Source organism: Sapajus apella, unplaced genomic scaffold (genome assembly GCF_009761245.1).
Source record: "Sapajus apella isolate SASKATOON/1434 unplaced genomic scaffold, GSC_monkey_1.0 scaffold74, whole genome shotgun sequence".
NCBI lineage: Eukaryota > Metazoa > Chordata > Mammalia > Primates > Cebidae > Sapajus > Sapajus apella.
In genome coordinates this window covers 201,573-216,271 of record NW_022437014.1, presented here as the reverse complement: position 1 = coordinate 216,271, position 14,699 = coordinate 201,573, and the positions used below count along the sequence as shown (strand labels likewise).

The 14,699-nt window shown below is 50.9% G+C and overlaps 1 protein-coding gene across 1 annotated transcript in view; it reads left to right on the top strand.

Annotated features, from left to right (window-relative positions):
- Positions 1-13,686, top strand: part of CILP (cartilage intermediate layer protein) — a 17,166-nt gene extending 3,480 nt beyond the window's left edge. The window contains exons 3-9 of the mRNA XM_032250980.1: positions 1,766-1,858; positions 2,470-2,739; positions 4,501-4,680; positions 5,376-5,690; positions 6,414-6,522; positions 7,827-7,984; positions 10,603-13,686. Of these exons, the coding sequence (XP_032106871.1) occupies positions 1,766-1,858; positions 2,470-2,739; positions 4,501-4,680; positions 5,376-5,690; positions 6,414-6,522; positions 7,827-7,984; positions 10,603-12,971 (3,494 nt within the window). The 3' untranslated portion in view covers positions 12,972-13,686. The remainder of the gene's footprint in view (positions 1-1,765; positions 1,859-2,469; positions 2,740-4,500; positions 4,681-5,375; positions 5,691-6,413; positions 6,523-7,826; positions 7,985-10,602) is intronic.
- The last annotated feature ends 1,013 nt before the right edge of the window (positions 13,687-14,699 follow it).

The window sequence follows — 14,699 nt, the reverse complement described above, 5'->3', positions numbered from 1 at the left end:
TAGTAGAGACGGGGTTTCACCATGTTGACCAGGATGGTCTCAATCTCTTGACCTCGTGATCCACCCGCCTCGGCCTCCCAAAGTGCTGGGATTACAGGCATGAGCCACCGCGCCCGGCCTGATCTCCATCTCTTGACCTCATGATCCACCCACCTTGATCTCCCAAAGTGCTGAGATTACAGGCGTGAGCTACCACGTCCGGCCTGTTTTTAGTTTTATGAAAATTATTTTGGCCCAAAGCTCAATTTCATTTAGACCCTGCAGCCAAATTTCGCAGACACACCGGAACCCCTTCCGGTCTCCTTGCCCTCTGACTGCATCCTCTGGTGATACTGAGCCCCGGAAGGAACTGTAGAAAGAATTTGTCTGGTGGAATGGAAGACTTCCCAAGCCATCTAAGCATCAGAGCTCCCAGCCCTCCCCTGCACACTGTCTCCTGCCTCTTCCCCTTCCTTTCCTGATTTCTAACCACATACTCAGGGAAAGAAAGAAAGAGAGAAAGAGAAAAAGAGAGAGGGAGGGAGGAAGGAAGGAAGGGAGGGAAGGAGGGTCAAAAACCCTCTTTTGAAGCTGTGTGCCTTGCAGGATTTGTGGCCACAACTGCAGGAACAAAGGCTGTCTCAGCCTGGAGCCAACCCCTGTGCGTACCCACCTCCTGCCTTGCTCTTTCCACCCTGACAGCTGCTGCTTGTGAAGATGATTAACATCCAACTGCGGGGAAATCAGATTAGGTTGATTAAAAGAGCGCCCATCACCTCAATTACGCAGCATGGAGAATTCTGATTTGGCTCCTGGAGAGAGCGTTAATTGCCTATCAAAGCTTTTGATAGGCATCCTCTTCCCATTCTGGAGACCCCAACCCAGCCTCAGGTGGGGTACAGCTGGAACTGCCTGCTGCCTGAGGACCCTAACCCATCCTCAGGCAGTCCCTGCCAGCGTCGTGTAGAAAATTGAGGACCACTGCCCCAGCGAGGCCATCTGAGTCTTTCATGGGAGTGGACTCCCAAGGGAAGTAAATGGACATCTACTGTGCCAGGCATTGAGCTAAAAGGAGCTGCCAGCGCTTACTCAGCATGCATTCTGTGCTGGGCGTTCTAAGTGGATTTTGTGAATGAGCTTCTTTAATCCCCACAATCCTCTAAGGCAGGGACTATTATTCCCCTTATTTTATGATGAGAGAACCTGGGGTCAGATGGGTTAAGGAACTTGCCCAAGGTCATACAGCTAGAAAGCGGCAGGGGCTCAGGAGCCCACGCTGTCAAAGAGAGGTTTACGTTCTAGCTCATGGAATCCTCATGCCAACTGAGTCACCCTGCTAGGTGGGAATTAATATCTCCATTTTACGGATGAGGAAAACAAAGCTCCATTCTGCCAAGAAGGTTAGGTGCAGACACCAAAGCAGGAGTCCCAGACCACTGGCTGCTCAGTAGCATCTGATGATCAGTTTCTAGAACAAGAGTGAGCAGGGAGCTACCATTCATCGAGTATGTACTACATGCCCGTCTCTTTACATTCATTATCACCTGAATAAGGCACCAGGACCCTAGGAAGCAGCAATGGTTAATGCATTCCTATTTTATGGAGAAACAGGCTCAGAGGAATAAAGCTTTTCTGAGATTGCATGGCACTAAGAAGCACAGTGGGGTTTGAACCCATGCCTGGGGCTCATGCTCCATCTACGGCCTCACACTGTTTCCCTGCACCTTGAGGAGACCTGTAACTCCCAGCCCTGGCCTCTCACTTAGCTTCTCTTTCTGGCCCTCAGGGAGACAGACGATGCTCACCCAGTCAGTAAGAAGACTCCAGCCTGGGACGAGGAACCCCCTCATCTCTGCCAAGCCTGCCAACACCCTGGAGAGTGAGTTGTGGCTAGACCAGGGAGGGGCTGGAGGGGGGGAGTCTTTACCGAGCTTGCTAAGTAGATCTCTGAAGCCAGGGCATGATGGCAGGGTTCCATGGAAACCCACTTTTTAAGGCATTTGGCCTCCATCTCTGTCCAGGCAGAGGAACTTGGTGTATAAGACAGCTCCGAATCAGGAATGTGCCTGCTGTTTCAGGAATGCTGTGGAGCTTGCTGGGGCCAGAGCACAGGCTGGTGGGAAGGGAGTGGGGAGCGGAGTGTGGAGAGACGGCTGCGGCAGCTCCTCAGCACCCTGAATGCCTAACAGGATCTCAAAGCTGGGGGTGATGTGGCCCAAGGCACATGGAGAAAGCCCACCCTGATTGCAGGGTCAGGGACGGGTATGAACGACGTAGAGGAGGAGCCTTGATGTGGCAAGATCAGGCAGAAAGTGACCGGCGTGGTCCGACCAGGCTGATGAGAGCTTGAAAGGACGCCTCAGCAGTGGCAGGTGTCGAGGGGGCTGGAGAGAGCCTGGAGAGACAAATGTGTCGGGGCCTGAGACCAGCTGGGGTGGGTGGGAGGGAAGGAGAGCTGGAGCTCCCCCCCAACCTGGCTGTGTCTCTCAGGCCCTGGTGAGTGGACAACGTGGTTCAACGTCGACTATCCAGGAGGGCAGGGCGACTATGAGCGACTGGACGCCATTCGCTTCTACTATGGGGACCGTGTATGTGCCCGTCCCCTGCAGCTGGAGGCCCGGACCACTGACTGGACACCTGCGGGCAGCACTGGCCAGGTGGTCCATGGTAGTCCTCGTGAGGGCTTCTGGTGCCTCAACAGGGAGCAGCGGCCCGGCCGGAACTGCTCTAATTACACCGTACGCTTCCTCTGCCCACCAGGTAAGCCAGAATGCCTCCCACCCTACCCGCTACTTCCCACTAGTCTGTACTCAGGGAGACGGAGAACCTGCCTCTGGCCACCAGGACTGTCAACTTCACACACATGCACATGCTTGGACTCTCTGTTGGAAGTAGATGCTCAGTGCCGCAAAGAAAAATTAGCACTGAGACAAAGGATCTTTCAGCAACATAATTTTTACTTCCTGAACTGCAGGAAGGGTACTCTCACTAGTGATTGTGCCACACGAGGACAATGAACAAAGGAACACACACAAAATTGATCCCTTACACATTTGGGGTTGTCCTTACTGCTGTGTCTGATCTCCATTGGCTGGAGCCAGACCTCACAATCTAAACTAAAACCTCATTGGCTAACAACTTAAAACTTTTCTAAACAGGTAAATGCCATGGAGAGCTGGTACATGCCTGTGAGCACGTCCAGCAAGATATTTTGGTTACAGTACAAGGACATAGAATGTACTACGTGCCTGTAAGCATGGCGTGTCTAACAGCTACATAGGATAGGGCTTCACAAAGTTATTAGCTCACTTATGATTTAACAAGAAAGGAAACTTTAAAAAGGAACTTTTCTGCTTCCCACACTCTCTAATAATAACCAAGTGGTGTCATTAGTGCCAGAACCTTCCCAGTACTGTCCTGTGTTTAGAGGTACTCTCTGTTCAGCCTTTTTTATTGTGTTTGAGTGACACCATGGTGAGGACCACAGGCTCTGAGGTGGGGATGCTTGGGTTTGAATCATGAGCCTGCCACGCGATGTGTCCCCTAGACAAATTTTCTGAAGTTCTCTTAGCCTCAGGTTTCTCCTATGTAACACATGGGTAATAGTGAGTCTTCATAGGGGTTTTTAATGAGATTAAGTGATATGAATGCAGAGGCTTAACTCAGGTAAGCGCTCACCGAGCGTTAGATTCTATTCTTGTTCCTAGGTACCAGATACTGTGCTAGTTATTCATATTACTCAACCTTTACAACTCATCTCTGAGGGATCTCCACCTTGACAAGTTACACGAGGTTCAGAGAAGCTGGTAACTCCTCGCGATTCCATAGCTGACAGAGCAGAGCTGGGGTTTGAACCATGTCTGTGTTAGCAGTTCATGCATTTATACCCCCTCCCACCATGGATAGTGGGAGGACAGATGATGGGGGAACAGATCTGCTCGCTTCTTGGATGGGGATCCTCCTCCTGGGGCTCCACAAGATCCCCCAGGCCCAGGCACCAGTGGTGGTCATCTGGGGTGGGAGCTCAGGCTGATCTGGGCAAGGTGTGAAGACTCCATTCTTGTACACAGGCCCCAGGCCAGAGGTGAGGAAGGTGGGCAGAAAGGGGCTTCTTGTCCAAGTCATTGCAGGGTCTAGGCCCTGACTTCCCAGGGGGGCCTGACTTCCCAGGGAGTCCTTCCATAAGAGCACGTGCCTATTTCCACACTAGTGAAGAAGAAAGATAGTACTATCCCTGCACATCCTAGGATAGCATGTCAAAGTCCCAGTGCTCGGCCAACAAGCCCCGCTCAGGGCCACTGCTAGCCCATAGGGTGCCTCTGTGCAAATTAGAGACATCACTTCCTCAAGACTTTTGACTTCTATCTGTTGGAAAAATCATTGCAGTAAATATAAACATCAGTGACGTCTATGACATAAATGGAGACCTTGTCTTTACCAAAGAAACAGCTTCAGGGTCAGATTTCCCGACAGAGTCCCCTCAAGAGGGAAGTCAGACTGTCTGCTGATCCCACTTTGCAGGGTCCCTGCGCCGGGACACAGAGCACATCTGGAGCCCATGGTCTCCCTGGAGCAAGTGCTCAGCTGCCTGTGGTCACACTGGGGTCCAGACCCGCACACGCACCTGCTTGGCAGAGACGATGTCACTGTGCAGTGAGGCCACTGAAGAGGGTCAGCACTGCACGGGCCGGGACTGTAAAGGTACCACCCTCCCTCCTGGCACTAGGCAGCGTATGGCGGGTGAGGTTGAAGAATGAGAAGTTAGATGGTCAGTCTGAGACTGGTGGATTCCTTCATTTACTTACTCACCGAGTATTAACTGAGGACCTACTATGTGCCCTAATGAGGAATATACAGGATAATATAGGAACACAGGACAGGGTCAATCATCATAGCCTGGGGGAATCCGGGAAAGCTTCCTAGAGGAAGTGTTCTGAGCAAAGTTTTTTTTTTCCTTGAGTCAGAGTCTCAGTCCGTTGCCCAGGCTGGAGTGGCACAATCTCGGCTTACTGCAGATTCCATCTCCTGGGTTCAAATGATTCTCCTGCCTCAGCCTCCGTAGTAGCTGGGATTACTTGTGCATGTCACCACACCCAGCTAATTTTTGTATTTTTAGTAGAGACGGCATTTCACCATGCTGGCCAGGCTGGTCTCGAACTCCTAACCTCAGGTGATCCACCCGCCTCGGCCTCCCAAAGTGCTAGGTGTGAGCCACCGTGCCTGGCCCTGGGATAAGCTTTAAAGGATGAGTAGGAGTTAGTCGTGCAGGCTGATAAGGAAAGGCAGTAAAGGCCAAGGAGGAGAGGAAGTGACGTGTGAGTATACAGGCTGTGATGTTGACCGAAGCAATGCCAGAATCCACAGAATCCCTGCTGATGTGGCCCCTTGTCCCGCAGACTGTGACCTGACCTGCCCAATGGGCCAGGTGAATGCAGACTGTGATGCCTGCATGTGTGAGGACTTCGTGCTTCATGGGGTTGTCTCCCTTCCCGGGGGTGCCCCAGCCTCAGGAGCCGCTGTCTACCTGCTGACCAAGACACCTAAGCTGCTGACCCAGACAGACAGTCATGGGAGATTCCGAATCCCTGGCTTGTGCCCTGATGGCAAAAGCATCCTGAAGATCACAAAGGTCAAGTTTGCCCCTATTGTCCTCACAGTGCCCAAGACCAGCCTGCAGGCAGCTACCATCAATGCAGAGTTCGTGAGAGCAGGTAACTAAATTCTCTGGGGTAGGGCTGGTGAGAAGGTCCAGATTTTTAAATAGAGGGATCACGGTGCTAAAAGCTGGGTTCCCAGCTCACTCAGAGTAAAACCCTGAATCCTTACCATGGCCCACACGGCCCTAGACACCAAATCACTCTACTCCAACTTCAGTGGGCTCCTATCTGTTCCTCAAACACGTAGGCACACTCCTGCCTCAGGGCCTTTGCACTTGCTGCAAGTATTCTGTTTAGAATGCTCTTCCTGTAGATATTGGCATGGCTTGCTCCCTCAAATGTATGAGGTCTTCCCTGGCCACCTTGTCTAACAGTCAATACAGTACACTGTGAGATTTGGAGGTCACAGAGAGAGGCTTGGGAAGTTCAGAAATGGTGCAGGAAACCAGGAAATTCTGCCAGGGGCAGCAGAAAGTGAATATTGCACCATTCAAAACAGCCAGTTCTGTCCTAATGGTAGTGCTTAGGAATCCTGGCCGACATGAGGTCCCCTTGTTTCTCCACTGACCCACCCAGATGCTGCTTGACCGGCCATGGAGCAGGTCCCAGGATGGGGGGTGTGGAGGGGTAGACTCCACTCTGAACCAGTTCCCTTAGGACCAATGGATATGGGCTGGAGGTGAGGGTGGAGCCACACAATTTTCACACCACCAAAGATCCTGAGAACACACACACACACACACACACTCAAAATGTGTTTCTCATCTTCTGTCCCAGAGACCCCGTACCTGGTGATGAACCCCGAGACAAAAGCACGGAGAGCTGGGCAGAGCGTATCCCTGTGCTGTAAGGCCACCGGGAAGCCCGGTCCAGACAAGTATTTTTGGTGCGTATTCTGCCAGCTTCCTTGCCCAGTTCTCTTGGAAACCAGAGCTTTCTTGCATTGGGTCTGGACTTATTAATAAGAACAATAACCAATAGAATAAAGTTACAAGTGAGGCACTGGTACAGAGCCTGGATGTTGGAACTTACAAGTGGGAGCTAGTGGGGTGGGAGCCAAACAACCAGCAAACTCTCTCATTGTGCCCTCAAAGCTGGGAACCCTGTGGCAGGGCACAGTGGCTCACACCTGTCATCCCAGCACACTGGGAGGCTGTGTCAAGTGGATTGCTTGAGTCCAGGAGCTCGAGACCAGCCTGGGCAACATAGCAAAGCCTTGTCTCTATAAAAGCTTTAAAAATCAGCCAGGTGTGCAGGCTGCTAGTCCAAGCTACTTGGGAGAATGAGGTAGGAGAATCACTCGAGTTCAGGAGGCAGAGCTTGCAGTGAGCTGTGATCATGCCACTGCACTCTAGCCTGGGTGACCGTGTGAGATCTTGTCTCAAAAAAAAAAGCTGGGGTCCCCTAGAGCATCTCTGGTCTTGGGGTTTGGACTTATGTATCATCAGGACACAGAACAACGTTCCCAAGTCCTGCTTTTCCCAATAAAAGCAAACAAGGGCAGAATCCCTTATGGCTGTTGAGTCCTTTATCCTTCACAGACATTTTATAGCTTCTCTCTTGTCTGACACACCCAACAATCCTGTGAAGTCAGCTAGAAGTCATTGCTGCCATTTTATTATTATTTTTTTTTTCTGAGATGGAGTTTCACCCTTGTTGTCCAGGCTGGAGTGCAATGGTGTGATCTCGGCTCACTGCAGCCTCCACCTCCTGGGTTCAAGTGATTCTCCGGCCTCAGCCTCCAGAGTACCTGGGATTACAGGCGCGTGCCCCCACGCCCAGCTAATTACCTTTTTTTTTTTTTTATTTTTAGTAGAGATGGGGCTTCGCCATATGGGCCAGGCTGGCCTTGAGCTCCTGACCTCAGGTGATCCACTCACCTTAGCCTCCCAAAGTGCTGGGATGACAGGTGTGAGCCACCGCACCTGGCCATTGCTGCCATTTTATAGACCAGAAAGCCGAAGCACAGACAGGTGGGATGGGGAGAGTGGTTGTCCCAGCCAGGTACATGGTAGGACTGGGACTTAGAACCAAGTTCCTTGTCTCCCAAGCCAATCAGTGCTCTTGGATGAGCCAAGTCAAAGGGGAGCCCATTTACCATGTGTCTCCTTGGCTGCCTGCTCCTGGAACTTTTCCAGAGACACCTGCCCTCCCACTGCCATTCAGGTTCCTCCTCTCCATCCCTTGCAGGTATCATAATGACACATTGCTGGATCCTTCCCTCTACAAGCATGAGAGCAAGCTGGTGCTGAGGAACCTGAAGCAGGACCAGGCTGGGGAGTACTTTTGCAAGGCCCAGAGTGATGCTGGGGCCATGAAGTCCAAGATTGCCCAGCTGATTGTCATAGGTAAGCCTGTCTGGGTCCCTGGGGACCCTGGGTCTGCAACAGGGATGGCTGAGCGCCCCAGTGCACATAACTACACAGTAAAAGCTCAGGCTAGCTGGGCACAGTGGCTCATGCCTATAATCTCAGCACTTTGGGAGGCCAAGGCAGATGGATCGCCTGAGGTCATTTGAGGCCAGCCTGGGCAACATGGTGAAACCCCATCTCTACTAAAAATACAAAAATTATCCAGGCGTGGTGGTGGGCACCAGTAATCCGAGCTACTCAGGAGGCTGAGGCGGGAGAACTGCTTGAACCTGGGAGGCAGAGGTTGCAGTGAGCCGAGATCATGCCACTGCACTCCAGCCTGGGTAACCGAGCAAGACTCCATCTCAAAAACAAATAAACAAAACAAAACAAAAAAAGAAAGAAAGAAAAAGAAAAATGCAGCTAAAACAGGAGATAAGGGGCTATAGACTGTAACAGATGGCAGATACCTCCCAGGTGGGAGTGACCACAGACGGCTGCTTGAGGGAGCGGCCTTCCAGCGGGGGCTTAAATAATGGTTCTCAGTTTGGGCTGCCCATTTCTATGACCTGATTGGGTTTTTAAAAATATCGATGCCTCAGTCTTACCTCCAGAGAGTCTGACTTAATTGGTCTGAGGTGTGGCCTGGGCATGCATAGTTTAAAACCTCCCCATGTGATTCCAATTTGCAACCAAGGTTAGACTCCCTGGTCTTAAAGAACGGGCAGAGATTGTGTATGTGGAGGTGAGGGTGTTCCAGACTGAGGGGCCAGCATGGGTAAACATATAGAAGTGGGACCTGAGGGGGCTTTACAAGAAAGGGTGAGCTAAAGCTGTCTTCAAGAAAAGAGCTGGAGTGGGAGAGATTCGAGGTCCAAGACCAATCGGGAGCCCGTCTTTGGAAAATGGGTAGGAAGGAAGATAGTTTAGTAATTGGCCTAAACAAAACAAAACAAGGCAAAGGAGGACAGAATGTATTGGAAGGATCCTGGACTACTTCAGACTCTTAAAAAGTTGAGCAAGAGACTTCAGGACAGGCAAGACACAGGGTACTCTGGACATCGGCAGAGAAGTGGAACCCTCAGCGGTGGTCCCAACCCACCACACCAAGGCTCCCTGCTTGTTATAGTAATTTTTAATATTGCCTTGTTATTATGAAGTTAAATTTATAGATAACTACATATAATTTCCAAATGTATTTGTGCATGGTCCTAAATACAAAACAAAGGATAAATTTTTAATATAAAATCGTGTGTAATCCCACATGTAAATGCTTTGGCACATTGACACGAGAAGACAAACCAAGAAGTTAGCCGCTTGCATTTAAATCCACCATGAACATGACCGCTGCAGATGCTAACGGGTACAGAGGTGTCGTTCCAGCATTCGCAGTGCTTAGGTAATGGCGGTGTAGAAACGTGATTTTCCTGAGATGAGTAACAATTCTTGGTATTGTTCTGAGCTAAACAAAGTACAATCTTAGCTCAATTTATATGGTAGTTGCATTCTTGAAAAATTCAGTATGTGGTTAAAGCCATGTAAAGGATAGTAAGCTCTGGTCTTTTCATTTTTTTTAGACGGGGTCTTGCTCTGTTGCCCAGGCTGGAGTGCAGTGGCACAACCTCAGCTCACTGTAGCATTGACCTCCCAGGCTCAAGCAATCCTCTCACCTCAGCCTCCCGAGTAGCTCGGACTATAGGCATGTGCCACCACGCCCAGCTGAGTTTTGTATTTTTGTAGAGACAGGGTTTCATCATGTTGCCCAGGCTGGTCTCCAACTCCTGGGCTCAAGCAATCTACCCACCTTGGCCTCCCAAAGTGTTGGGATTACAAGTGTGAGCCAATGCATCCGGCCAAAGCTCTGATCATTTTAAACAGGTTTTTCTACCTAAATGAATGTCTGGTGGGATGTGTGAAAGTCATTCAGAACACAGAAAGATTCTTTATGCAGAACAGTAACCAGGCATTGCAGGACATAGAACATCAATGGCTGGCCGGGCGCAGTGGCTCACACCTATAATCCCAGCACGTTGGGAGGCCGAGGCGGGTGGATCACGAGGTCAAGAGATCGAGACCATCCTGGTCAACATGGTGAAACCCCGTCTCTACTAAGAATACAAAACTTAGCTGGGCATGGTGGCGCGTGCCTGTAATCCCAGCGACTCAGGAGGCTGAGGCAGGAGAATTGCCTGAACCCAGGACGCACAGGTTGCGGTGGGCCGAGATCGTGCCATTGCACTCCAGCCTGGGTAACAAGAGTGAAACTCTGTCTCAAAAACAAAACAAAACAAAAAAGAACATCAATGGCCTCTACCCACAATATGTCAGTATCATCTCCAATTTTGGTGATAACCCAAAACACCTTCGTACATTTTCAAGACCCCTCCACTGAGACAAACTGCCGCTGTAGTGGCCCCATCAAACTGTGTTTCACCATATATAAAATGGGATCAGTAATAGCTGCTCCATCTCCCTCAGAGAGTTCTGTGAGGATGAGGGTCATGGATATACAAGTCCTTTGAAAACCATAGAACACTGTAGAGATGTGAGGTTGAGGTACTCTTTGTGTAGGATGTAAACTTACATCTTAATTTCCACACCATTTCCCTCTGCAGCACCTGACGAGACTCCTTGCAACCCAGTTCCTGAGAGCTACCTTATCCAGCTGCCCCACGATTGCTTTCAGAATGCCACCAACTCCTTCTACTATGATGTGGGACGCTGCCCTGTCAAGACCTGTGCAGGGAAGCAGGATAATGGGATCAGGTGCCGTGATGCTGTGCATAACTGCTGTGGCATCTCCAAAACAGAGGAGAGAGAGATCCAGTGCAGCGGCTACACGCTACCCACCAAGGTGGCCAAGGAGTGCAGCTGCCAGCGATGCACAGAAACTCGGAGCATCGTACGGGGCCGCGTCAGTGCTGCTGACAATGGGGAGCCCATGCGCTTTGGCCACGTGTACCTGGGGAACAGCCGTGTGGGCATGACTGGCTACAAGGGCACTTTCACCCTCCATGTCCCCCAGGACACTGAGAGGCTGGTGCTCACATTTGTGGACAGGCTGCAGAAGTTTGTCAACACCACCAAAGTGCTACCTTTCAACAAGAAGGGGAGCGCAGTGTTCCATGAAATCAAGATGCTTCGTCGAAAAGAGCCCATCACTTTGGAAGCCACGGAGACCAACATCATCCCCCTGGGGGAGATGGTTGGTGAAGACCCCATGGCTGAACTGGAGATTCCCTCCAAGAGTTTCTACAGGCAGAATGGGGAGCCCTACACAGGAAAAGTGAAGGCCAGTGTGACCTTCCTGGATCCCCGGAATATTTCCACAGCCACAGCTGCCCAGAGTGACCTGAACTTCGTTAATGATGAGGGAGACACTTTCCCCCTTCGGACATATGGCATGTTCTCTGTGGACTTCAGAGATGAGATCACCTCAGAGTCACTTAATGCTGGCAAAGTGAAGGTCCACCTCGACTCGACCCAGGTCAAGATGCCAGAGCACATATCTACAGTGAAACTCTGGTCACTCAATCCAGACACAGGGCTGTGGGAGGAGGAAGATGACTTCAAATTTGAAAATCAAAGGAGGAACAAAAGGGAAGAGAGACGCTTCCTGGTGGGCAACATGGAGATCCGCGAGAGGAGGCTCTTTAACCTGGATGTTCCTGAAAGCAGGAGGTGCTTTGTTAAGGTGAGGGCCTACCGGAGTGAGAGGTTCTTGCCCAGTGAGCAGATCCAGGGGGTTGTGATCTCCGTGATCAACCTAGAGCCTAGAGCTGGCTTCTCATCCAACCCGAGGGCCTGGGGCCGCTTTGACAGTGTGATCACGGGCCCCAATGGGGCCTGTGTGCCTGCCTTCTGTGATGACCAGTCCCCTGATGCCTACTCTGCCTATGTCCTGGCAAGCCTGGCAGGGGAGGAACTACAAGCAGTGGAGTCTTCTCCTAAATTCAACCCAAATGCAATTGGCGTACCTCAGCCCTATCTCAACAAGCTCAAGTACCGTCGGACGGACCATGAGGATCCACAGGTTAAAAAGACAGCCTTCCAGATTAGCATGGCCAAGCCAAGGCCCAACTCAGCTGAGGAGAGCAACGGGCCTATCTATGCCTTTGAGAACCTCCGGGCATGTGAAGAGGCACCGCCCAGTGCAGCCCACTTCCGGTTCTACCAGATTGAGGGCGATCGGTATGACTACAACACAGTCCCCTTCAATGAAGATGACCCGATGAGCTGGACTGAAGACTACCTGGCATGGTGGCCAAAGCCGATGGAATTCAGGGCCTGCTATATCAAGGTGAAGATTGTAGGGTCCCTGGAAGTGAATGTGCGATCCCGCAACATGGGGGGCACTCATCGGCGGACAGTGGGGAGGCTGTATGGAATCCGAGATGTGAGGAGCACTCGGGACAGGGACCAGCCCAACGTCTCAGCTGCCTGTCTGGAATTCAAGTGCAGTGGGATGCTCTATGACCAGGACCGTGTGGACCGCACCCTGGTGAAGGTCATCCCCCAGGGCAGCTGCCAGCGGGCCAGCGTGAACCCCATGCTGCATGAGTACCTGGTCAACCACCTGCCACTTGCAGTCAACAATAACACCAGCGAGTACACCATGCTGGCACCCCTGGACCCGCTGGGCCACAACTATGGCATCTACACTGTCACTGACCAGGACCCTCGCACGGCCAAGGAGATCGCGCTTGGACGGTGCTTTGATGGCACATCTGATGGCTCCTCCAGAATCATGAAGAGCAATGTGGGAGTGGCCCTCACCTTCAACTGTGTAGAGAGGCAGGTAGGCCGCCAGAGTGCCTTCCAGTACCTCCAAAGCACCCCAGCCCGGCCCGCTGCTGCAGGCACTGTCCAGGGAAGAGTGCCCTCAAGGAGGCAGCAGCGGGCGAGCAGGGGTGGCCCACGCGAGCGTGCAGCGGTGGCCTCTCTGAGATTTCCTGGAGCTGCTCGACAGCCCCTGAGCAACTAAGTTTTGTGGTACTTCACCCTCTTCTCCCCTCATCTCATGTGACAGCCGTTGTGAGACTGACACACGAACTGACACTTGGTTAATTTAAGCACATCTGTTTTGGTGCAATTTGCTTGTTTCTTCATGCCTTTACTTACTGTCTTTGTCCCATGATACTGATTGGCATGCGGCCCCCAAAACGGCACAATAAAGCCCCTTTGTGAAACTGCTCTTTAAAAGAAACACAAGAAACTGGCCACTGGTAAAACTCTGCAGCTTCAACTGTTCTTCATTGAATGCTGTTAATGCAAATGTACTTCCTCTTCTTTTTGCATGGCTTTGCCCACCTCTGCCATGGTGATAATCTGATGCTGAAGATCAAATAGCCAATATGAAGCATATTTCTTGGCCTTGCTCCACAGGACGTAAGCAAGCCTTGATCATAGTTCATACATATGAATGGCAGTGAAATAAATAAAATGCAATACTTTTTACTTGAAATGTAAATAACTTATTTATTTCTTTGTTAAATTTGGAATTCTAGTGCACATTCACAGTTAACCTGTTACATATAGGGTAATCATAGTTTCTCTACCAAGACTGGAAAGAACATCTTCTGGTTTTCACAGTGACACCAGGTTGCTAATTGCATTTGTACGTTTCCCTTTGCATTTGCTTTTGTTCTTGCCAGTGTAGCCCAGGGCAGATGTCAATAAATGCACATTCTGTACTTTGATTCTGAGGCCACTGTCCTGTCTTTTAACTATTAAAGTGAGCCAGCTGCTCAGAGGGGTACAGGGGACTCTGGAAGGCAGTCACGGGTGGTGTAAGTCCTGGCCCTCTAAGTTACAGGACAGGGCAACACAGGCACACACTCCAGCGGTGAAGTTTGTTCTCATGGATCATATTTTCCATTTGCAGAAAAGAGCAGATCCCTGGAGTTGTGAGCATGTTCTGGGCTCCTGAGCAAGACTGAAAACATGTCCCAGGTTTTTTTTTTTTTCCTTCTTTCCAATACTTTGGGGCTTATACAATGGCTTGGCTCAGGGCCTGACGAGCTGGCCAAGTGGTCCTTTGGCTCCCTCCACAGCCTGTCGCCTTCTCCAGCTGGGCTGGCTGGCCTCACGCAGCAATGATGGGCTTTTTCTTTTTTTTTTTTTCAGCTCTTCTAAAGATGTTCAGCTTTTCCAGACACCAGATCTCTGCTGTGTGTTACAGACCCTGTCCCTGGAGGAAAACAACTGTCCAAACGGACAGAGTTTTGGTTTTGGAAAAGGTATTTGTTTTAAAATAGTAACTCGGAGGCCTGTAGGTGGTACCAGAGCAATCTCAGCAGCATTGCAGTCAAGGTAGTAGGGTGTGGGCTTGGGTGAGATGCACCCATTGCCCCTATCCCAGCCCCTCAGAATCTGTCAGGCTAGAGGCCAAGGGATTTGGGGGAGGAGAGGGCACTGTTTATAATCAGGACAAAAAGCTTTCCCTGATCCCCTGGCCAGCCTAGTGCAGCTCCATCAGCCATCTCTGGCCTGGGCTGGATTTGTACTCTTGGATCACCATCTGGCCAGCTCCTGGGAATTTGATTTGTAATCAGTTAGAAATTTCTCTAGCTGAGCACATCCCAATAACCACAGAGAAAGCAAGCATCTGTAGGACTGAGGACTTGTGATTGCAACTTGACCCACTTCCAGACTCCACGTCTGTCCCACTGCTCCCAGGAAGCAGCTCTCACTGACTGCTTGGGGAGGCTTG